The sequence below is a fragment of the Apodemus sylvaticus genome, chromosome 19 (genome assembly GCF_947179515.1).
Source record: "Apodemus sylvaticus chromosome 19, mApoSyl1.1, whole genome shotgun sequence".
NCBI classification, from domain to species: Eukaryota; Metazoa; Chordata; class Mammalia; order Rodentia; family Muridae; genus Apodemus; species Apodemus sylvaticus.
In genome coordinates, this window is record NC_067490.1 from 3,728,355 (window position 1) to 3,753,979 (window position 25,625).

Below are 25,625 nucleotides of genomic sequence, written 5' to 3' on the forward strand. Positions count from 1 at the left end.
GTGTTCTACACAGACAGTGTTGCTGCTAAAGTGGCAAACATCACCCAAAGATCAACTTCAGGCTACAAACTGCTCATGACACTCAATTTCCTGAGTTCAGAGGAAACTGACATGAACACTGTAGAGAACTCTGAACTCAAAAATCCTGAATCCTAAGACTGCCAAATACAACCAAGCTTAACACTGTGGACAGATTGGCATAAACAGATAGCATCGTTGCTGAAAATAGTTTTACTGTGATACATCTAAAATCTTTCCTTTTTATATAGACACAATGGGAGATATAGGAATAATACAGGAATAATAGGAAACAGGTAAATTATTCAATTTTTCTTATGTACAACTGTATATTGATAGAAAATTATTACATACATTTACAAAATTATATTAGCTTACCTTGGTTTAGATCCTTGCATATTGAAACAAAATTGAGGTTGTATTTGATTGCATTAGTATAGATCTTTTTATATTGATACAAAATTTAGGTTTATTTGATCACATTAGATTACATTAGGATAAATCTTTGGTTTTTTGTCGTTGTTTTTGGTTTTGGGTTTTTTGTTTTGGTTTGGTTTGGTTTGGTTGGTTTTTTTTTTTTGGTTTTTTTTTTTTTTTTTTTTTTTTTTTTTTTTTTTTTTTTTTTTTTTTTTTTTTTTTTTGGTTTTTTTGAGACAGGGTTTTTCTGTGTAGCGCTGGCTGTCCTGGAACTCACTCTGTAGACCACGCTGGTCTCGAACTCAGAAATCTACCTGCCTCTGCCTCCCAAGTGCTGGGATCACAGGCATGCGCCACCACCGCCCAGCTTAGGATAAATCTTTGTACATTGATACAAAATAAGGTTATATTTGCCTACATGGGTATAAACTTTTGTATACTGATGGAAAATCAAGGTTATATTTGCTCACATTGGTATATATACCTGTATAGTGATACAAAATTGACGTTTATTTGATTACATTAGTATAGATTGTTGTATATTGATTCAAATTAAGGTTACAGTTAGTTTCATTGGTATAGATTCTTGTATATTCAAAGAAAAGTAAGGTTATATTTTGGTTACAACATACTATGTATCAACCCCATGGTATTTAGATACCTATGTACTCCTTAAAGCAGCAATGGGAAGTACTAATCCTTTTGAAAGCTCCTATTACAAACTGTTTAAGAAAAATTTTTAAATGCTACTTAATAGTCAGTTAATCAAACTTTTGTTTGGTTGATTTTGTTAGGTAGTAGTCTTCAAAAACCTCAGACAGCTTCAGAATATGGCATTTAAAGATGTTTTATTAATTTAAGACTTTCTTTTACAATGAGATGTGTCAGCTCCTGGCAGCACCCCCATATACTTCAAGGAAGATGATGAGCATGGAAGAACCTCCTTCTGGAGTTTCCCTCAAATGCAGCAAGCTGCCACTGGACAAGAACCTGCCCTTGCTTCAACTGGAGACAAAATGCTGTCCAAACTGGACAAAGAAAGCACAGGAAGTCAAATGCTGAAGTCTGCCAGGACCAGGTAGAGAAGTCCCTCATGATTCCCGCTTCACAGAACAATCTGTCAGATGTTCTGGACTAGCAGCCCGAAGACATGGATGCCCCACCGTTCCAGAGGAACCCTGGGAGACTGTCCAGGCAGCCAGCAGTCTCTGTGTTTTCTATAGTTGTAAGATCTGCATGTTCTGCACTCCCTGTCTAGGTTGAGAACATTCATTCTCTTCAGGTCTTTGATGGGATTCAAACCAGCCACTGGGTGACAATCTGCCCTTCATCTTGTCTGTCACCAGGAACCTGTCCAAACTGTGGACAAGCAGGACACTGGGGAGTTGATTGCCCCGATTTGCATAGACAAAGCAGGCTGATCCCCCAGGGTCCACTGCAGTCTTTGGACCTTCTGAACCGGGCAGGGAAGACTAATGCTGTCCTGGGTCCTCTGTCCCCAGTGAAATCAAGACTACCAGACTACCACAGTGGAACCTTCAGTGATTATCCAGGTAACAGATAAGTCTGTCATTTTTTTTTTTTGATTTTTTTTTTTTTTTTTAGATTTGGTTTTTTTTTCGAGACAGGGTTTCTCTGTATAACCCTGGCTGTCCTGGAGCTCACTCTGTAGACTAGGCTGGCCTTGAACTCAGAAATCCACCTGCCTCTGGCTCCCAGAGTGCTGGGATTACAGGCATGCGCCACCACTGCCTGGCTAAGTTTGTCATTTTTAATAGATTTGGAAGCTGCTTAGTCTGTACTTCCTGCTTGCTCAGGTAAAATTCATCCTTCACAGATCTCTGATGGTGTTGACCAGGGAGAGCTTTGTCAGTTTAACAGCAGCAACAACACAGGCTTCAGGTGCTTCTCAATTCTCTTCATGTGTGAAAATCACCAGATACTTTCCTAGAGTTGCTACGATGTCTAGACACTGACACATTGTTACCAGATTCTAAGAAGAGATAAAGCACACAGCAGATTTCAATGTAACTTTTTACTATCCCTTTCTGTAAAGGAAGTTGTTTAACTGTGACTGCTCTCAGGACCCAGCCACCTGTGTCTTGTGGTGCATACTTGGATAGAAAAAATGGTAAAGCTTATGTAAGTTCTGTGGATATGAAACATTAAGTAAGTTGCAATAATCTTAATAGTGAGCTTTGAGATCTGTGAATGTGACTTACTTATAAAGGTCTAAAAAGTGTTTTAAATGCATTTTATAAGGCTCTAAGGAGGTGTTTTAAGGTGTGTAATGTAATTTGTAAAGGTATAAAAAAGTGATTTAAGGTGTATGTAAAAATGAAAAATGTTTCAGTTTTCTTCCCTTGCTATGCTTTTATTATATTAAGATCTAAGAAGGTCAGAGTTTTAACATTAATCAGTGGAGCTCTGATCAGTTATTGATCTGGCTATGATAAACAGTGATTGCTATTATCATCGTCTTGAGCTCAAGATTATGAATTTCTTATGTTTGCCTTCTAAGAATAGACTTAAAAGTGCTTCTCTGAGCTAAAAACGCCTGTCCGGTCTGTATACATGCAGTGTTCTGGAAAGAGGGCAGAATGTTCATGCTTTTACCTCCAAACTCCTTTTCTGGGTCCCCAAGCTTTTACTATGACTCAAAGGCCTGAGTCTGCTGCCTTTTCTACAACGTCAAGTTCAGTACAGATTACACAATGTATCTAAATGTTATAAACGTTAAATGATATAAATGATAAATGTTATAAATGATAAATGTCTAATTTTGTAAACTTAAAAAATTCTTTTAAGCTTCAAAGAATCTACTTGAATCCACCTCTCACAGGCAAATGGGCTCCAGATGAGTACTGTCAACCAACAGCCTGTTTCATCTCCTACCTGTTCAGATTATTCCTGAGGGTGGGGTCTCCTCCTCCTCTCTGTCATCTTGGGATGCCCCACCCCCACCCAGCCAATGGGCATAAAAGTTTAAAATGTTCATCTAAGGAAGAAAGAATTATTCTAACCTCCTGAACTTTACCTTCTGATCCTTATATACACATATGCTTCAGTAAAATGCTCCCTCCAGGTGTTTCCTCAAACCCTGCATGGCAGACAGCCTCAAAGCACCTGCTCCATGACAATTCAACTTAAAGACACATCTGCATTCCCCAGCTGCAGAAGGTCCTGCAGAGCCTGGACAGTGAGGGAACAGCATGCTTATTTTGAACCTAGACAGCATCCCAGCTTTCTTGGGTCCTCAAAGATGTTAACACCCCCAGACAACAGGAAGCAGTCTAAAGAGCTCAGTGACCCCATTTCTGCCCCACCAGTCACCCCTTCCTATTTTCTCACCTTAATAAATAAGACAAATGGATGTCTGTCACCCAATGACCACCCACATTCCAGAACCAGCCTGCTTTCAGCCTTTCAATGCCAGAAGCCACCAAATGTGACACATTTCTACTGTGGCCACAAGTTGTGCACCCTCCTTATCTGGCCCATGTCTTCACAACCAGCTCATTTTCCCTTCCATCCTTACTACCCACCTCAATAAACCTCTCACATGAAGTCTGCTGTGTGGTGTGATCTTTGCAAAATCCCTTAGCCCTCTGATCCATGCAAGAACCCTAGCAAGCCCCACAGGGTCAGCCCTGAATGTTTCCCCAGCTGGGCAGCTGTCTGTTGGAGCAGGACCTGAAGCTGCATGGAGTCTGAGCAAGAAGGGAAATAGCAGCTGTCCAAAGAGTGGAAGAGCGCTTCTTCTCACTCCTTTTTAATTCTATGTCCACCCGTCTGTCTGTATATCTATGAACTGCCTACCTACCGCTCCTCAGTTCCTCAAAAATCAGACTACCCTGATCTGAGGGAAGAAAATGTTCTCTTCCCCTCTCCTCACTAGCCCTGACTTTATATGCATTCCAACTGATTTACCATGGGTCCTCCATCCACAGGGCAGGGCCCTGGCTCCAGGTCAGGCAGAGGAACCCATACCCATCCTCCTCCCTCAGCTCTCACTGACTGACCCTGCACCAGGAGGCTGTGCTGTTTGCATTTTGTCAACTCAACACAGACTGAGATGTATTTGGGGAGAGAATCCTGAATTGAGAAAATGCCTCCATCCAGGGGCGTTTAGGAAAGTCTATAGGGCATTTTAAAAATCATTATTAATGATCAATATAGAAGGGCTCAGCCCACTGGAGGTGGTCTTGGCTGGTGATCATGGATTGTATAAGAAAGCAGGCTGAGGAAGCCAGGAGCTGCAAGCCAGGTAGCACTGGTCTGGTCTCTGCTTCAGCTCCTCCCTCTAGAGTCCTGCCTCAAGGTCCTGCCCTGAATCTCTCCCATGATAGACTGTGGTGTGGAAGCATAAAGTGAAATAAACCCTTTCTTCCTCAAGTTGCTTTTGGTCACAGGGTCTTACACAGCAATGGAAACCCTCACTAAGACAGGGGTGCATGAGGGCCTCACTCTGCTCCTTGCAGACCCCACCCTCTCCTGCAGCTCAACTCCTGTCCCTCCCTTGCCCAGGAGCAGCACCCACAAGGTTGCTCACAACCACCTACCTGTACACCTCCAGGGGATCTGATGTCCTCTCTGACCTCCTAGGGCAGCAGGCACCGTGTGCTGCACACACCTACATGCAGGTAAAACGCTCCCATACAGAAAATAAAATACATAAATATTTGTCAAAGCTTTAAATTCTATTAGTAGGGACACTCATAGCAAGCCTGAATGTCCATAGTATCTCAAGACAGTAGATATAACAGTTCCTTTTTCTTGATTATTTTTAACTATGTATGTACATGTCTGTGTGGATATGTGCATGTGAGTGAAGGAGCCCACAGTGGTCACAAGTGTTCAATCCCTGGCACCGGAGTTGCAGTTCTGAGCCACCTGATAAGAGATATGGGAATCAAACGTGGATACTTTAGAGAAGCAGTGCATGTCCCTAACCAAGGAGCCAGCCTTCCAGCCTGAATATAACATCTCTTCTGTGCATCAGTGACACAGGAATTTTACCTGCATATAATTCAGCCAAAATGATGCTTAAACAAAGGAGACAGGAAAATCCAGTGATTTTGTAACAAAGTGGACAAGAAGAGGACATGGAGAAATGTAAAGTGTAAAAAGATCTATTCCTCACACTGTTATTTGAATTTGACTTGATCTCTCAAACAAAATACTGACTGTTTACACACAATAAGATAATTATTTAAAGAGAAGTTTGGAGGAACTCAAGAGTTGTCTCAGCAGTTCAGGGCTCTTGCTGCTCTTGCAGAGGACCAGGGCTTGGTTCTCAGCAATCACATGGAAGGGGCTTTGTTTAATGCTTTTCTTAATTATTACCTTGTGTGATCTTTTGGCTTACTACCTTGCTTGATTACTATCTTATGTGATCTGTTTGTTACTGTCCCGACACTCATGACAGCCAACAGGGTCCACGGACCACCTAGGAGAAGGCGAGAGACAAGAGGCTCGAGAGATGGACAGCAAGACAATATTCTGATCAAGCTTTCAAATTTTAATTTTTATACAAGGCAATTTAAAGGGAAACAAGCAAGGTGTAGGGAGGGGTAAAGGGGGACAATCTCAGGGGCTGGCATCATTTCTTAGAAACAGTTTATCATAATTTCTGGGAAAAGGTGGCTATTGCTGCAGGAAATCTTGGCATGATAAAGGGGGTCATGAGGAGGTGAAGTGGAAAGGAGTTGCTATAGTAACCTATCCACAGATGAGCTTCAAGAGGAGGGGGTTTTGAGATCTAAGTAAGAATGGCTCCTAGCATCGAGATCTAAGTGAGAATGACTCCTGGTATCGAGATCTCCTGGCATCGGAGATCTGCCACAGGCTGACCCAGCTGGGGGAGTCATGACCATAGGAAAACCAGGGCTTTGGTAGTCAGGAAGGCACAGGTGCATGCGGTGAGGTAATGACAGACAGACACACCGGAGAGCGGTTTGAATCTGCTGCAACTTTGCTTTTTAGTCAGGCATATTTATAGTATATTGAGGAACATATCAAGATTGGCACACCACCCTTTTCAAGGCCAGAGGTGGGCACACTGCCAGAGACCTCCAGGGAGCCTAGCCCCAAGGGACATTTTTCTCCCGTCCGCCTTAATGACATACTGTCATGTCACACAGACGACACTGGAGTTGGTGTGGCAGTTCCCGGGGTTTTTTTTTGTTTTTAAGACGCAGCTCTGTCAGATCTCGCTTCATCGTGTAAATGGACTTCAGCACAAGTCTGAAGAGGCAAGGAAATAACAGCACAACCATAATAATCACAATTAATATTAATATTCCAATTACGACAAAATATTGTACCCAATCTAGAGGATTCAAAGATTTGATTCCTGCTTCCAGTCCTTTAGCCAATGAGTCAAGCTGGGTATTATCTAGATGTGCTTTGCTAATTGTTGCAATATCCCTCTGCAATATCTCCATGTCATGAGTAATCTCAGAATCTGCCCAAACTCCCTGTAAATGGTTCTTCACCCTTTCCCATTGCTCAGTAGCATTATAAGGTAAAGGTGTAACACAGATATACGGAAAGGCAGCATGGCATGGAGTCTCTCCATCCTGGTCTTAATATTTACTATATCCTGTCCTAAAGCTAAGACCACCTCTTCTAAAGCATTTATCTTTGACTCCAACTTTCTGTCTATCAGTGCTTGTTCTGACAAGGCCAATGAGATATTCTTATTCATATTATTGACAAATTGTGCAGTATGCATTTCCTGAACCAAGGCAGCAGTAGAGATGGCAAATGTAGTGAGTCTGGCTATTAATGCTGAGATCCCTAGGATAAGGGCAGCCACAAATCTCTTTGATCTTATTAATTCTTGCAACTTCTTTAAAGTCTGTATAGCTGTATTTTCATACCATGATTCATCCTTTAAATCTACTGGCAACATGACATATGCAGGACGCTTCACCAAAATCATGACTGTCATATGTTTATCTATGCCAGAATCCACACAATTAGTAAGTCTGCATGCATAACAATTAATCATAGAATGCAAGGAAAACAAATTCAAGAGTCTGCGGCTGCTGTTGAGCAGTCACCAACTCTACAGCTTCTCTTGTCAGATTCTTCAGCTGAGTCCACTTGGCAGTTCCTGGGAGCCAGTAAAAGCTTTTGTAGTTTCACTTCAGTCTTCCATCTCTCCTGCTTTCATTTTCTTTGTTGCTGCTTCAATAGCCACCTGGGATCCAGACTAGGGAGTCAGCATCCTGTGGGAACACATAAGCATATCCCCTCCCAGAGGAAATTAAAGCATCCGGGCCTTTCCAGGTTCCGGTCTCAGGGCCTTTCACATGACTCGGGGGAGTTGGTCTAAATATGATTAAATCCCGTTCTTTATTATATAAAATTTGTTTCACTCTTGCTTTATTTAATTGCTCTTCCACCAGACCAAGAGTTTTAATAGCTTCTGGTGTCATAACACAAAGATATTTAGGATCAGCTTCCCTTCGTAGTAGCTGAAAGAGAGGACTTAATTCTCTGGTTGTGATTTTTAAATAAGATCTTATCCAATTAATATTCCCCAATAATTTTTGAAAATCATTCAATTGTAATTTATACACTCTTATAGAGACCTTTTGTGGACTGATAAAATCATTATATATTAATTGTCCTAAATAATTCAAAAGTCTATTCTTTTGAACTTTATCTGGAGCAATAACCAGACCAAATGCTGTCAGTTGTTCAATAGTATATTCTAAAATCTGTTCAGTCATTTCCTTGGAAGGATGAGCTATCAATATATAATGAATCCATATAATGAATCAAATACACATCTGAACATTGCTCTCTAACTTTGATTAAAACCTGATCCACAAACTTTTGATACAATGTAGGACTATTTTTCATACCCTGAGGAAGAACTTTCCAGTGACATCTTCTATGTAGTCTTTTTAGATTAACTGATGGAACACTAAATGCAAACCTTTTACAGTCCTCAGGATGTGATTTTATAGTAAAAAGGCAGTCTTAGAAATCAATTACAATTATTTTCCAACCTTTAGGCACTGCCACAGGAGAGGGAAGTCCTGTCTGCAAAACACCCAAATCTGTCATAGTTGCATTAACCCCTCTCAGATCGTGTAACAATCTACATTTCCCTGATTTTTTCTTTATAACAAAGATTGGTGTATTCCAAGGGCTGGTGCTTTCTTCAATACGCCCTTTATCTAATTGTTCTTGCACCAATTGTTCTATAGCCTGTATGTTTTCTTCTGTCAGGGGGCCACCGATTGAGCCACACAGGCTCTTCTGATTCCCAACTTATTTGATCTGCATGTAACAAGCTCCCAGTGGCCCCTATGAAAAATGTTGATCATTCAAATTATCAGATGACACCAATTTTAGATCCATATCTTCTATAATGTCTCTTCCCCATAAAGAGAAAGGAAGAGAGGGAATGACATAAGGCTGAATCATTCCTGTTTCACCTTCCAACTCCCATCTAAGGAGGTTGGAGCTCTGAGCTACATTCGAGGCCATTCCCAATCCTAACAAGGAAGAGGAAGTCCTCTGACAAGGCCAAGCAGAAGGCCAGTCTTTTCCTGCTATGCAGGGTCTATCGGCTCCAGTTTCCATTAATCCTTACCATTTTAAAAGGCCTCTGGGCCCCAATATCTTGGACCCAGGCTACTACATCAGTGGATCCAAACTGTCCTTGTCCCCTATTTACTTTTTTTTTTTTTTTTTTTTGATTTTTGGTTTTTCTGAGACAGGGTTTCTCTGTGTAGCCCTGGCTGTCCTGGAACTCACTCTGTGGACCAGACTGGCCTCAAACTCAGAAATCCGCCTGCCTCTGTCTCCCAGAGTGCTGGGATTACAGGCGTGCGCCACCACCGCCCGGCTCCCCTATTTACTTTTAACACAGGGTCACGCAGTTTAAGATATGGCAACAAGAGAAGTCGTGCTATTCTCTGTCCTTTATGCATCTGTACTGTCTCTCTCACAGGTCTCATCATCACTTTTATGTCTCCAGTGCTGTCTCCATCAATCATTCCTGGCAGTACCTCAAAATTCTTTTTATAGTTTGAACTACACCCAGTTATAAGTCCCACTATTCTTTGTGGTAATGTCCCTATCACTGAAGTTGGGATCAAGGTAACTCCTTCCCAGGATGACAAAATGACATCCTCACAGGAAGCTAGATCTAATCCAGCACTACCTGGAGCAGCTCTAGGCAGATCATGAATAGTAAATTCTGGTGCCTCAGGGTTAAGGGCACACTCTTCTTTAGTAGCATTATCTTGGTCCTCTCTTTCAATTCCAGGGCTGAGAGGTTGCCCCTGACCTAGTTTTTTGAGTTTTCCTCCTTCTTCTCGCCTGTAAGGGGTGTTCCATCCTTGTGTAACTTGGATTTACATTCATTTTTCCAATGTCTGCCCTTCTGGCACCAAGGGCACACTACTGAAGGAGATCCTCTTTTCTTGTAACCCCAATTGTTTTCTCCAGGACACTGTCTTTGCATATGTCCTTTCTTTCCACACTTATAACAAGTGGAACCCGAGGAGTCTCTTCCTCCTCCATATTTTTGCTTAACATAGGCGCTGAACTTCTGACCTTTCATAGCTGCAGCATAGGCCATTCCTTGCACTACGGCTGGTGAGGCATCTACGCAGACTTTTATAAAGTCCTGCACTGTTCCTGTTTTTCTGATAGGCCTTATGAGGTCTTGACACAAAGTGTTAGCATTTTCTCAAGCTAATTGCTTAAGGAGTATCTCAGTACCTTCTGAGGGAGGCATCATTCTATTTACAGCTTCTTTGAGCCACGTACGTTCCGAGACCTTTAAATCTCTATTGGCCATCATATCTTTAAAACAGAGGAACATTCGTTCCTGCTTCAACTCAGATTACCTCAGGTCACCTCACGATTACTTGCACTTAACCGGTGATCCTTTACCGGTGAACCTGCAGCGTCCTGGCGAGAGCCAGGCCCGTTACCTTGAAGAAAAGAGAAAAGAAGAAGAAAGATTACCTGTCCAAAGAGTCCCTGCTCGAAGGCACCAAAGTTATGACCATAGGAAAACCAGGACTTTGGCATTCAGGAAGGCACAGGTGTGGCAAGGTAATGACAGACAGACACACTGGATGGCAGTTTGAATCTGCTGCAACTTTACTTTTCTTTTTTTCTTTTTTTTCTTTTTTTCTTTTTTTTTCTTTTTTCTTTTTCTTTTTTTTTTTTTTTTTTTGGATTTGGTTTTTTTTTGAGACAAGGTTTCTCTGTATAGCCCTGGCTGTCCTGGAACTCACTCTGTAGACCAGGCTGGCCTCAAACTCAGAAATCCGCCTGCCTTGCCTCCCAGAGTGCTGGGATTACAGGTGTGTACCACCACTGCCCGGCGCAACTTTACTTTTTAGTCAGGCATATTTATAGTATATTGAGGAACAGATCAAGGTTGGCACACCTCCAGAAACACTCAAACAATTGCTAAACAAGGTACATTTCCATCTTAATTAGAACAGTAAGTAAACAAATGCACCAATGAAGGATTCAGCAGGCACCAATGAAGGATTCAGCAGGATGATGAGACTTAAAAGGGGGAGTATAGGGGTTAGGTGAGTGTGGCTAGGCAGCGTGGGGGAAGGTGTCCAGGCAGGCCCTTGCCTGGGCACCTCTGCCCCTGAAGGACCACACACACAGACATGGTATAGAATAGAGTTTATTCAGAATAGGGGATGGGAGTTAGTGGTAGAAAGAGAGAGGTAGAGAGAGAGAGAGAGAGAGAGAGAGAGAGAGAGAGAGTGGAAGCCAGCCATGACCACGTGGAGGGGGGGAAGAGCCCCAGGGGCAGAGAGGTGAGAGTATGTGGGAGAGCGGAGAGCAAAAAGAGAGAGAGGAGGGGCAAATAGCCCCTCTTATAGTGGGCCAGATCTCTGGGGCGGGGCATACCTGGCCATTGCCAGGTAGGCGTGGGGTGGAGCTTAGACAAAACCCCAACAAACATAACATGATACCCACAGGAACTCTTCCTCTATAAACCATGATCAAAAGCAGATAAAAAACCTTAGACACATGGTGTTCGAGTCTAACTTGTGGTTACTTAAAGTTGTGTTAATAATCGATAGGAGAACCTGGGTCTTCGGGCCAATTTTTATGCCATTAGCCGTCTTGTGCCATCAAAAGTCAAAATGCTTTAAGAATGAGCACATATTCATGACAAGAGCCCTCGGTACTGCCCTGGACAGCAGGCACCGAGGTGGTCTAACTCACACTAATTTATCTCTCCTATTTAAAGAATACGATAGGATCTTCTGTCCTTCATTGCTTTTACCCATCTATTATCTACTTTATCATAAGTACCTGTACAAAGCAATAACTCATCAGTAGTCCTATACTTTCTTCTACTGTGTTCTTCCTGCTACAAACTATTCATAATATTCCCTAATATCTCTGTTCTTTGTGCACTACCTTTGCTAAGGCTAATAATAAAACAGACCCTGAGGAAAAGCATTCCAACACCTTCTTTCACTAAGGTTCAACATGAGTTCATCGAGTTTAGGACTGGAAGCAGTGGGCGTAATCACCACATCCTCTTTTCCTTCAACCAGAATACCAAGTTCTCCTTTATCAATTAACCAGCTTGTAGGCTGGGATCGTGCTGTATAAAGAATTAAGAATAGGAAGAAGAAAGACACAGTGCAGAACCTATAAGCCAGGAAGCGCAGTATCCTTGGAGAACATCGAGGCCCTTTTCAAGGCCAGAGGTGGGCACACTGCCAGAGATCTCCAGGGAGCCTAACCCCGAGCGGCATTTTTCTCCCGTCTGCCTTAATGATGTACTGTCATGTCACGCAGATGACACTGGAGTTGGTGTGACAGAGATCTAAGTGAGAATGGCTCCTGGCATGTCACTACTTTGCTTGATTACTTTGTCTTTTATCTAAGGAGTGACCATGTGTTTTGGGCGTACCAAGAATGATATAAAAGCAGATAATAAAACTGCTTCAGCCTCAGTACAGGCTGGAGTCATGTTTCAGTCTTGTCTAATTGGCTTTTTCATTTCAATCCCTTGAGGACTGGGGATTGGGAGTCCCTCCCTCTCTTGAGACACAGTTGACTGATAGAACTGACTTGGTCACCATGGGAAAACTAAGAAAGGGTCACCCGGACCACACTGGACCCAGGATTTTGAGGGGTGTCTTTGCTGTTTTGTTTGTTTGTTTCTAGACAGGGTTTCTCTGTGTAGCCCTGGCTGTCCTGGAACTCACTCTGTAGACCAGACTGGCCTCGAACTCAGAAATCTGCCTGCTTCCACCTTCCAAGTGCTGGGATTAAAGGCATGTGCCACCACCACCCGGCCCTGAGGGTCTTGACAATGCCTGGCCAACAACTGAATTGTTGTTAGTAGCAGGTTATTTGTTCTGTCAGCCACTTCAGGGGCTGACAGAAGATGGGAAAGGTGACATCACTTCCTGCAGGAAGGCTCTGGATGTTGGGATGTCATGGTCTGTTACAAGTTACCATTCAAGCAATTGAGCAAAATTTTCCTTGTTCACAGGAATCAAAAAGCAACACTCAGGCTCAAGTGTGACCCATTGTACATAGTAGGCCCAGAAAATGAAATATCTTCTGTATTTTAATTTTATGCTGTTTTTCAAACTGTCATTTAGGTACAGTCTATTGAATCACACATTTCAGTACTGCTCCAGAGCTGGCTTCATTGGCTAGTGGTAGCGTGCTTTCTAAATAGCCCTGTGTCCTTAGCACCTGGCCTCACACTCTAATAAGGTAGGAGAAAGAAAGAGAGCTTTTGGAGCATTTTAAAACTGTATTGTTTTATTTTATTTTCATTAGATGTTCTCATTTTTGTATGTGAGTGTGTAGGTGCACTAGCATTGGATCCCTTGGAACTGAAGTTGCAGACGCTGACAGCCGCCATGTGCTGATGTCAGGGACTCAACCTGGATCCTCTGCAACAGCAGCAAGTGCTCGGAGCTGCTGAGCCATCTCCCCAGCCACTGTTGCAATGTTTCCATCAGGAACCCACACAGCTGACCCACAGCACGCTGGCTGAGCACAGTGAGAGAACTAGAGGCTCAGGAGGAGACAGTGCAGTGCAGAGCTCAGGAGGGAGGGTGCTGGGCACTGATGGGGTGAGGCTGAGGGACAGAGACAGAGAGGGGCTGAGCAGGAGGAGACAGAGGCAAAGGGGAGATGCTAACTCAGCAGAGTCCCCTGTTTGAGGGCGTTTCTGTACAGACTGCACTGGACACGTATCTGGACCCTGCTGGCCTCTTACATCCCATAGTGAACGCTGTGCTGGTTTGAATGAGAACAGCCACACAGGCTCATAGGAGTGAATACCTCAAATCCAGCTGTTGGAGCTGTTCAGAAAGGACTGGCATGAGTGGCATGGTTGGAAGATGGGCACTGGGTGAGACAAGGTTTTACAGACTTTCACTGTTCCCAGGGTCTCAACCTGTTGCTTGCAAATCAAATTGTGAGCTCATGGCTGTTTGTCCACCCCACCTTTCCTCTGCCATCATGGACTCAAACCCTCTCAGACTAGAGAACAGATTAAACACATTCTTCTATAAGTCGCCTTGGTCACAGTGTCTCATCACAGTAATAAAAAACTAACTAAAGCTGATGTGGCGACACAGGCCTTCAATCCCAGTGTGGTGGACTGAATAGGTGACCCCTATAGACTCATGTGTTTGAAAGCTTGGCCCACAAGGAGTGGCATTATTAGTGGGTGTGGCCTTGTGGAAGTGGGCGTGGCCTTGTTGGGGAAGTGTGTCACTGTGGGATTGGGCTTTGAGGTCTCCTATGCTCCTGCTCTGCCCAGTGTGGAATGAGAGCCTCTTCCTGGCTGCCTTTGGATCCAGATGCAGAAGTCTCTGCTCCTCCAGCACCATGTCTCCCTGCACACTGTCATGCTTCCTGTTATAATGGACTAAATCCCTGAACCTGTAAGCCAGCCTCTATTAAATGTTTGGGATTAGAAGAGCTGACTTGGTCATGGTGTTCTTCACAGCACTGAAACCCAATCTAAGACACCCAGCACTCAGGATGCAAAGGAATATGTTTCTCTGTGAGTTCCAGGACAGCTTGGTTTACATATTAAATTCCGGGACAGCCAGAGCTGTGGGAACAAACCTTGTTTCCAAACAGAATAAAATAGTAAGAACAGTAACAGAGACAGATACATTCTGTGAGCTGCCGAAGGCCAGCAGCTTCCTTAGGTTAATCCGCATTAACTTCCCAGGGAAAATACCCACAGCACTTCATGTGAATGGTCCGTGGACACAGGTTCTGCTGAATCCTGGTGAGGCTGCTGGGCTGCTGTGGACACCTGCATAAGGAGGTGACAGGCGTTCACATCTGTGGTCACCCATATTTGTTGCTCTGTGTCACAAGTGACTGTGCAGGTGTCCCCACCCCAGTCTGCTCTCACTTCCAAATTTAGTTACCTGTAGCTGTGATTTGAAGAGGTCGGGTAAAAAATGCATAGCATCAAAAAATGTAAGAATTTAATATTTCCACACAGTACTCATCAGGGCTGAAACCTCACCTCACCAGCGTGCACTCTCTGCGTGAGAATCATCTTTCTTCCAGTGTCCACACTGCACAGGCCTGAGGAACTCTGGGGCCAACTCTGTTGTCAGATGCAGTGTCCCACACAGCTGTGACATTCGTGTCCCTCAGCTCATCAGCTCACAGTGTGAGTGAAGGTCAGAGAGGGACTGAGAGGGTCACAGGTTACACAACTCCTACCACACTGTCATCAGTATTCTGTGTTAGAGTCGGTGACAGTTCCTCTCCACCTGTGACTGAGTCACTAAGGCCACTGTCCGTGGAAGTGCAGACACAGGGAAGTGCAGTGTAGACAGGGGTCAGAGCCCTGCTGTCTGTGGTCTCCACAGGGGTCTCTCTTCAGTGGACAAGGGGGTCTCCTGTGCTGAGACAATGATTCAGGTCCACACGGACAATCTCAGGGCTCAGAATGAAGATCCTTGTAAATAAAGCACACCCATCTGGAACCATGGAGGCTGCATCTGGGAAGAAACAGGAGGAATCTGAGTCTAGGCCAAGGTGGAGAAGGGAAATCCCGAGGGAACAGGCAAAGTCTCCTCTTTACAAATGAGAGTCTGCACTCAGGCTTGGCAGTGTGAGTCACCACTGCAGGTGAACAGAGAGCAGCATGTCTCCACCGCATCTCCAACACTTGTGTCACCATTGTATTCCCGGAAGTGGCATTTATTCTAGAAGATTCCAGAGTCTGACTTCTGAAGAGAAGAAGGAAGAAGAAGGGTGAAGGAGAGGACGCAGAGAGTGTGTCCAGACAGCTTCTGGGTCAGAACTTGAAGACACCACAGGGTTCAAGCAAAGTCTTAATCTCCAGGCGGTGAGGTCAGGGGTGGGGAAGCCCAGGGCTATGGATCCCTGGGAACCAACCAGCTTCGTGGCAGCACTGGTTATAAAGTCCACGCAGCCCGCGGGACTCTGACGCCCCGGATCCCAGATGGGGGCGATGGCTCCGCGCACGCTGTTCCTGCTGCTGGCGGCCGCTCTGGCCCCGACCCAGACCCGCGCGGGTGAGTGCGGGGTCGGGAGGGAAACGGGCTCTGCGGGGAGGGGCGGGTGCAGCGCCGGGGAAGCCGCGTCCCCGCGTCGCCCACCGGACCCTCCGCCCCTTCTCCACCCGCGTCCCGAGCCCCACGCCCTGCTCCCCTCCCGGCCCGCGCGCCCGCCCGGGGTCCCGGGAGGAGGTCGGGGTCTCACCGCGCGCCGCCCCCAGGCTCACACTCGCTGCGGTATTTCCACACCGCTGTGTCCCGGCCCGGCCTCGGGGACCCACGGTTCATCTCTGTCGGCTACGTGGACGACACGCAGTTCGTGCGCTTCGACAGCGACGCGGAGAATCCGAGGGCCGAGCCGCGCGCGCCGTGGATGGAACAGGAGGAGCCGGAGTATTGGGAACTGAACACACAGAGAGCCAAGAGCGCGGAGCAGACTTTCCAAGGGAGTTTGAGGAACCTGCTCGGCTACTACAACCACAGCGAGGCCGGTGAGTGACCCCGGGTCGGAGGTCACGACCCCTCCACATCCTGACATGCACCAGAGACATCCGGGATGGATCCCAAGTCCGAGGTTCAGGAGCAGAAGGGACCCTGGACCGGTTTCCCTTTCAGTTTGGAGGCGTCTGCGGGTAGGCGGAGCCGGGTGGGGTGGGGCGGGGCAGGGGCGGGGCTGACCACGGGGTCCCGCAGACTCTCACACACTCCAGCGGATGTGTGGCTGTTACATGGGGTCGAACGGGAGCTTCCTCCGCGGGTACATGCAGTACGCCTACAATGGCCGCGATTACTTCGCCCTGAACGAAGACCTGAAAACGTGGACAGCAGCGGACATGGCGGCGCAGATCACCCGACACAAGTGGGAGCAGGCTGGTGTTGCAGAGTATTACAAGGACTACCTGGAGGGCGAGTGCGTGGAGTGGCTCCACAAACACCTGGAGCGCGGGAAGGAGACGCTGCTGCGCACAGGTGCAGGGGCCGCGGGCAGCTCCTCCCTCTGCCCTCGGGCTGGGGCTCAGTCCTGGGGAAGAAGAAACCCTCAGCTGGGGCGATGCCCCTGTCTCAGAGGGGAGACAGTGTCCCTGGGTCTCCTGATCCTCATCACAGTGACTGCACTGCCTCTCCCAGGGCAGAGGCTTCTCCCTGGGAAGGGTAAAATTTTGCTGACCTAATAACAGCTGCTCCCTTTGCCTGTAGCCTCTGTCACTCATGGCCTCTCCCAGACCAAGTTCTCTGCCCACACCCACTGTCTGTGTGACCCGTGTCATGCTGAGTGTGTCAGGCCTTACAACTCAGGACCCAAAGTCTCCTTTACCTGATGGGAGACATGGACTCCCCTACACTAGCCTGGTTCCCCGAGTTTCTAGAACTTTCCAAAGAATACATTCTCACAGATCCCTCCCTATCTGTGGGGTTTGCATCCCTTCCACAATCCAATGCTATCTATTCCTACAGTGGTGAGTGGTCACAGGTACCCTGGAGGAATATAAATTGTGGAATTTCTTATAATATTTTCTCTTTTCTTCTTTCTTTAATTTTTTTAAGACGTTATTTTCTTTCTATTCAATTTTTGTCTGCACTGGAGTGATCCTGTTACTCCATGCCCTTGTGTTATCATTTGTATCAGTCTCCACAGGTGCCAGGGAAGACTGCTAACCTGGATAATTAGACAAGTTAAACCAGGGTTTCCACTAAAGACCTTTTTGTGATCATAGACTGTTTTCTGTCAGAACTAGACACACAGAACCTCTCTGCTCTTTCTCTGTCCCACAAGTTACAGTGCTCCCCTAATGAATCAGGACTTGGACTCTGAGAGACAGGGTCTTCTGCCATCCAGGGCTGGAGTGAGAGGGAAGATCCACACACCCTGTGAGCCTGCTGTGTTCAGTGAGTGCTGCACTGGGGTCCACAGCACACTCCAGGGATCCTGTGTGACACACCTGTACCTTGTCACCACAGAGGCAGGGGCTGAGAGTCATTTTCTCTGGCTGAGTGTCAGAGGTTCACCACATTTCTGCTACACACTGTGTACTGGCTGTTCACTTAAACTGACAGTTATGCTGGTCAGCAAGATGACCACAAGGGTTGATTCTCAGTGGTGGCACCCTTCCAGTGGTATATGGCCTTGATTTCTAATTTTGATTTGAACTCAAGCACAGATTAAATTACTTATTTTCCATCCCATCTTCCATTCTATAACCACCTATCTCATGCTATAGAATATCATGTAAGGACGACCATGTTGACCCACTGGCTCATGTGGATTCCCTCTTAGCTTCTGAGTCCCCCAGAAACATGTGCAGTTCTGTGTTGAAGGGACCGGCGCTACCTGCAGGTCACTAGTGCAATGACAGTTGAAGTGTCAAACAGATACATAGTTCAGTGTCATCATTGATTTAACTGTGTCTTGTGATTTCCATTTGTCTTGTTAATTGTGTGATTTCCTAAATCTTCCACACAGATCCCCCAAAGACACATGTGACCCATCACCCCAGACCTGAAGGTGATGTCACCCTGAGGTGCTGGGCCCTGGGCTTCTACCCTGCTGACATCACCCTGACCTGGCAGTTAGATGGGGAGGACCTGACCCAGGACATGGAGCTTGTGGAGACCAGGCCTGCAGGGGATGGAACCTTCCAGAAGTGGGCAGCTGTGGTGGTGCCTCTTGGGAAGGAGCAGAATTACACATGCCATGTGCACCATGAGGGGCTGCCTGAGCCCCTTACCAGGAGATGGGGTAAGGAGGGTGTAGGTGCAGAGCTGGGGTCAGGGAAAGCTGGAGCCTTCTGCAGACCCTAAGCAGGTCAGGGCTGAGAGCTGGGGTCATGAACCTCCCCTTCATTTCCTGTGTCTGTCCTTCCCAGAGCCGCCTCCATCCACCGACTCCAACATGGTGATCATTGCTGGTCTGGTTGTCATTGGAGCTGTGGCCATCATCGGAGCTGTGGTGGCTTTTGTGATGAAGAGGAGGAAAAACACAGGTAGGAAAGGGCAGGGTCTGAGTTTTCTCTCAGCCTCCTTCTGAAGTGTGCTCTGCTCATTAATGGAAACATAGCCACACCCTACATTGCTCCTGTCTCCACCTGGGTCTGCTGTCAGTTCTGGGAACTTCCTAGTGTCAAGATCTTCCTTGAACTCTCACAGCTTTCCTTCTCACAGGTGGACAAGGAGGAGACTATGCTCCAGCTCCAGGTTAGTGTGGGGACAGGATTGTCCTGGGGACATTGGAGTGAAGCTGGAGATGGAGGGAGCTCTGGGAATCCATAACAGCTCCTCCAGAGACATCTCCTGGGGCCTGAGTTGTACCGTGATATGAATACATACATGTATATATACATATGTTTTGTTTTACCCTAGGCAAGGACAGCACCCAGAGCTCTGATATGTCTCTCCCAGACTGTAAAGGTGACACTCTGGGGTCTGATTGGGGAGGGGCAATGTGGGCATGATTGGGTTTCAGGGACTCCCAGAATCCCCTGGGAGCAGTGGGTTGTTGGGATGTTGACTTCACAGTGATGGTTCATGACTCTCATTCTCTAGCATGAAGACAGCTGCCTGGAGTGGACTGAGTGACAGCCAGTGTGTTCAGGTCCCTCCTGTGACACACAGAGCCCTCAGTTCTCTTTAGACAACAGTGTCTGATGTTCCCTGTGAGCCTCGGGGCTCAATGTGAAGAACTGTGGAGCCCAGCCTGCCCTGCACACAGGACCCTGTCCCTGCACTGCCCTGTGTTCCCTTCCACAGCCAACCTTCCTGGTCCAGACACACACTGGGGGACATCTGCATCCTGTCAGCTCCATGCTGCCCTGAGCTGCAGCTCCTCACTTCCACACTGAGAATGAGAATCTGAATGTGAACTTGATTGTTCACATCTTCCCCTGAGGTTGATTGCTTGTTAATGTCATGGATTGAGAATACTTTGAGTTTTATTAGAAGAAATAAATGGCAGATGGAGAACATTCCAGAATCTGTGTCACTATGCTGTGTGTATCGGGGACAGGATGAGGCTGTGGGAGCTGACTGTGACTCTTGACTTTGTCTTCTGAGTTTACTTCTTGCATCTTTAGCTTGTACAGGGGACTGGGCCTATTCTTGTTCTTGTGAGTGATTCCTGTCTGGTTCTCCTCATGGATGTCCATGTATGACAGGAGTAGGAGGTGCTTTTCCATTTTTATCCCTCCAGACACAACAAGGGCCCTGCTCTCAGGACACTGTGGGCCACACAGATTGACTAAACTCCCCTGAGCTCCTGCCTCCTTCCAGGCACCTCCGTAGAAATCTCCCCATCTTTCCCCACCTAACCCTGGATTGCAGGATCCACACAGAGGAGGGATCCACAGGCTCTCATCTCAGATCTGGTCCCATTGGATCTGAGCCGTGCCCATGGCCCCTCTCCTTCCCTGGCTCTGGGATCCTGGTGCTGCCTCCAGAGAAGATCCCAGGGTTGATGGGATGAGTCTACTCTAGATTCCTGTTTATTATAAGACTGGTCCTGGTCTGTCTCTCACAGACCTGCTTCCATTTGGAAACCCGCCATTTTGGGAATCACTTGGTGTGTTTGGATGTGCCATGTTGGAATGATTTCTTTGGTTGACTTTTTAGTTCAGTGTTAGTTCTTTCATGTTTGTATCTATGTACATCTGTGTGTGTGGTGGCTATGGATTGAATAGATGACTTCTTATTTTATGTTTTAGGCCAAGATTGACAGACACCTAAATGTTCATGACTTGAGACTATTCTGCAGCTATAAAATTTGAACCTTTGATGTGCAAAACAAGACCTGAAGCCCACTCCGGAAACTAAAGTGAGGCTTGCTAACCCTGTAGATTGCCTCACAAGTTGTCTGTTTACAAAGTAAGCTTTACATCCAGGGGATGAAGAACGCCACCAGCAGAAGACTTGCAAACCCTTTAATTTGATGTATTGTTTTTTAACATGTGTATGAACTGTAGAAAGATGTAAAGGAAATAAATTAGGAGAGACTACTTTGTATTGTACTGCCATTCCTAATGTATTTTTATACTTTTTGGCAGCATTAAATATTTTTATTAAATAGAAAAAAAAAAAAAAAGAAAAAAAAAGACTGGTCCAGGGGCTGCAGAGATGGCCCAGGGCAGAGACACACTGTGCTGCCCTGGGACTCTTACCAGGGGGTGGCGCCTTCCACACTTTTAGTGACTTTGGTTAACTAAGATCTGAAAGGAACAAGGCAAGCACTGTACAGATGGACGAGATACATGCTTTACACATTTTATCTTTCTGTGTCTGGGATGAAGATTCTGTCTCACCTGGTCTGAGACCTTTGCCTCCTCTGTCCAGTGTCCACACTGCTCACGATGCTCAGGTCTGAGGTGCTCATGGGCAGACTCAGCTGTCAGATCCACAGATCCTGATGCCGTGGTCTCTCATTCCCTCAGCGCAGCTCATCTGTCATCTCCCACCACAGGGGAGCACAGGGCAGTGGAGAGGGGGAGGAACTAAACAATGTCTATTTCATTGCCCTGTTCTCAGCATTCTGCATGTGACTGTTACTCATCTCTTACTGCAGCTGATGTAGCAACCTTTCCATTGGAGTGTGTACACAGCAACACACAGAGTGCAGACAGGGCTTACTGCTGTGCAGGGTTCACACACAGGCTCCCAGAGGGAATCTTTTTCCCAGCAGGGAAGGGGACAACTGCATAGAAGCAATGTGTGACTGCACACATGTTTGTTCATATGTGGATTCTAATTTAAATATGGTAGAATGGAACAGCAAGGGAACCACTTGGTGAGGGGCAGCAGGAGAGGCAGGACAGAGAGATGAAAGAAGGAGAAATTATTTACATGTATGTAAATGCCATACACCAACTGAGCATTGTGTGTGAGAGGTGTGCTGCTGACCCCAGAACTCCATAGGGGGATCCACAATGTTAGGGGTTCAAACACAGCCTCAGCTACATAGTGAGTGTGAAGGCAGCCTGAGGTCCTGAGACCCCATCCCATCAAGGGGACTGCAGAGGATGCCTGGAGCTGGAGTTGGGGAGCTGGCATCCTTTGTCATGCTCTCTGTGAGGTTGGGAAGATGCTGGAGCACATGAAGACAGTGTGGGCAGAGAAAGAGCTCCGTGCTACAGATGCAGGGATCACCAACATGGCCTTAAGGCGCCACACACCTGCCTGAGCTCACGGCCTCGATGCTGGTCTCCCTGCTGCTGCTCTGTGCTGGGCGTGTTGTGTGACATCAATTACTATCTGCATTCAACTGGAACTGTGGGAGACACAGCATTACAGGAAGGAGACCAGGAGCCTTCCTGGTCTCAAGCTGGAGAGCATCCTGCAGTCTCCACAGAGGATCACATCCCATCACCCGCCAAGGATACCTGGTAAGGAAGGCCACTGAGGCCAGGCAGAGCATCCTATCAGGACACAGGATTAGGACACCAAGAGGCTGTCTTCAACAACTTGGCTCTGAAATATCCCAAGGCCATAATGAATTATTATAATTTGATTTAGAATAAAATATTCACAGAAAGGCCACTTACACATGAATGGAATTAAAGTTAACATGGACCATTACACAATTCACCTGAAATATTTGTGTTGTTTGGTCTTAGCCCTACACTTCTGTAAACCTGTAAATTTCTCAGACAAGAACAAAGTTTTATTAGTCATAAAAATGTAGCCTTTCAGCCAGGCGGTGGTGGTGCATGCCTCTAATCCCAGCACTCTGGGAGACAGAGGCAAGTGGATTTCTGAGTTCGAGGCCAGCCTGGTCTACAGCATGAGTTCCAGGACAGCCAGGGCTATACAGAGAAACCCTGTCTCAGAAAAAAAAAAATCCAAAAAACAAACAAACAAAAAAAAAAAAAGAAAAGAAAAGAAAACAGAGTCACTGGGCTACACGTAAAACATTTCTATTTTATATATTCAAGAAAAGTGGAGGATATAAAAATAATACAGGAATAATTTACATCTAAAATTATTATTCAATAATTATTCAATTATTCAATCTCTTCTTATATACAACTTTGTATACTGACACAAGATTAATTGATATGTTTGAAAAATTATATTAGCTTACATTGGTTTAGATATTTGCATATTGAAAGAAAACTGAGGTTGTATTTGATTGCATTAGTGTAGATCTTTGTATATTGATACAGATTGCAGTTATATTTCCTTAAATTGGTATAGACTTTTGTATATTGACAGAAAATTAAGATTACATTTGCTTACATAGGTATAGATCCTTGTATAGCGATACAAAATTGATGTTTATTTGATTACTCTAGTATAGATCTTTGTATATTGATTCAAACTGAGGTTACCATTGGTTACATTGGTATAGATGCTTGTATAGTGATACAAAAGTAAGGTTATATTTTGGTTACAACATACTATGTATCAACTCCATGGTTTTAAGATACCTATGTAACTCTTAAAAATGCAATGGGAAGTTCTAATCCTTTTGAAAGTTCCTATTATAAACTGTTTAAGAAAAATTTTTAGATGCTTGTTAAAGTCATTTAATCAAACTTTTGATTTGTTTGGTTTAGTTACATCTTCAAGATTCTCAGAGATCTACAGAATGTGGCATTTAAAGATGTTTTTATTAATGTAAGATTTTTTTTTTTTACAATGAGATGTGTCAGCTCCTGCTAGTACCCCCATATACTTCAAGGAAGATGATGAGCATGGAAGAACCTCCTTATGGAGTTTGCCTCAAATGTGGCAAGCTGCCACTGGACAGGAACCTGCCTTGCGTCAACTGCAGACAGAATGCCCTCCGAACTGGACAAAGAAAGCATAGGAAGTCAAATGCTGAAGTCTGCCAGGACTAGGTAGAGAAGAAGTCCCTCATAATTCCAGCTTCACAGAACAATCTGTCTGATGTCCTGGACAGGCAGCCTGAAGACATGGATACCCCAGTGTTCCAGAGGAACCCTGGGAGACTGTCCAGGCAGCCAGCAGTCTTGCAGTCCCTGTCTTTTCTATAGTATTGGAAGCTGCTTGCTCTGCACTTCCTGTCTCTGTTGATAACATTCATTCTTCTCAGGTCTCTGATGGGGTTGAAGACTAGAGAGTTATACTCTCACAGTTAAGACTAAGTTGTTTAGGATTCAAGAAATTGTTTTAAGGTTTAAAATTAGATTTTTGAGGATGATAAATATAAGTTATAATAGAAAGTGATTTGAGTACAGACCTTTGAACCACCAAACTTGGATAGATAGTAGAAGACTTTCTCCAAGGTTGCCAAATACAAATAAATGGACTGGACATCATGAATGTATTTGTTACCAGACAGTATATAGTTTATTGCTGCTATAAAATAGCAACTGTTCAGACAGAAAGTAGGTAATGTGGCAGGATATTTGATCACATTGTGGAGCCCAAGATTCTGAACTTGGAACAGGAAAAGCCTGTTTCTGCTTGTGCAGACGCACAGCCCTAACAGGCTCTTTTAAGCCAAGAACTTTCTGTTAATTGTAAACAGGCCATTGTGGTGTTGCTCAGACCTTACACACTCTTCTTTCCAAACAGCTTTCTGTAAACAATATTAAACAGAGTCAACCATAGGTCAAGAGGCGCAGCATGCAATCAGTTGACAGGGATGAATATAAAAAAACACAGGAAGCAGAAAGAAGGGAGACTGAGTTGGCTGGCGGGAACTGAAGACAGTGTGAAGGAAAAGGAGCTTTTGCCTTCTGAGACCTTGCTGGAGTAGAAAGGTCTTTTCTCTGCCTCATTGAGCCAGTGGGTTTTCACCCAACATATGGCCTCTTCATCTTTATTGGTAAAATGAATGACAGGGATTTTGTTTTTAAAAACAACATACCATGAAAGCAGATGTTTTAATATAGCAATCATGTGGCTCTCCTCCATCTTGGCTGATAACTTCACCAAAATATAAGTTGCCATATGACTGGCAGCCATCTTTACTAAGGTTACATGCCATGTGAGTTCACTGACATCACCACTTGACCACAAGTCACAAAACAATAACTGTTAAAATTGTTGTCCTAATGAGTTTTCTGTATATCATTGTATCTCTTCTGTACAGAGCCATAACGGGGTGTCATGCCACTTGGTAGGAACTTGATATTGGTCAAGGTGAACTTCTTCTCCCAGCCTTTGTTGAGCAGGGATTCCTGTGCTAGTCAGGATCCTGCTCCACCTAGTGTGGAGTGCTCTGAATGAAGGTGAAATTAATTGTTCCTCCAGGTCTACAAATTCCTGAATTAAGCAGGTGACCCACACAGCTGCCTGAGCAGTGGAGCCAAGAACCACCAGATGACTTCCCGGGAACTCAGCCTGGAGTCTGGGGCGAGGGGCTGGCCCAAACTGTTAAATGGTCTGACCTCCATTGAAGTTTCAGCCTCGATCAGTGGTCAGTAAACTATCATCCTGGCCCTTGTTCTTTTTGTCGCTTCCCCATCCATACCTCAGCTTCTGTTCCAGGAACCCTGTTCACAGTAGCTGCAGCCAGCTACAGAATACAACACTCTTCATAAACTAAGAAGTATCAACAAGTCTCGAGTATTTTTGATTGGCATAAATATTTGCCAATGAAGTAAAAACTTAAGGTTATATTTGTTACAACATACTGAATATGTGACTCAACTCTGGTTTAGAATATAGTGTATGTGATGGTAAAAATGTAAG

General features: G+C 45.3%; 1 protein-coding gene across 20 annotated transcripts in view; it reads left to right on the forward strand.

Moving 5' to 3' along the window:
* The window catches only part of LOC127669619 (H-2 class I histocompatibility antigen, D-B alpha chain-like), a 450,763-nt gene that overhangs the window by 207,338 nt on the left and 217,800 nt on the right, over positions 1-25,625 (forward strand). For 3 of the 20 annotated variants that reach the window (XM_052163733.1, XM_052163734.1, XM_052163745.1), the window contains exons 1-4: positions 15,746-15,998; positions 16,202-16,471; positions 16,674-16,949; positions 18,442-18,613. In XM_052163733.1, coding sequence (XP_052019693.1) covers positions 15,926-15,998; positions 16,202-16,471; positions 16,674-16,949; positions 18,442-18,613 — 791 coding nt within the window. In that variant the 5' untranslated portion in view covers positions 15,746-15,925. Of the gene's footprint in view, positions 15,999-16,201; positions 16,472-16,673; positions 16,950-18,441; positions 18,718-25,625 lie in introns of those variants that run through there. The other 17 variants (XM_052163731.1, XM_052163732.1, XM_052163744.1 and 14 more) reach the window with 13 other exon arrangements.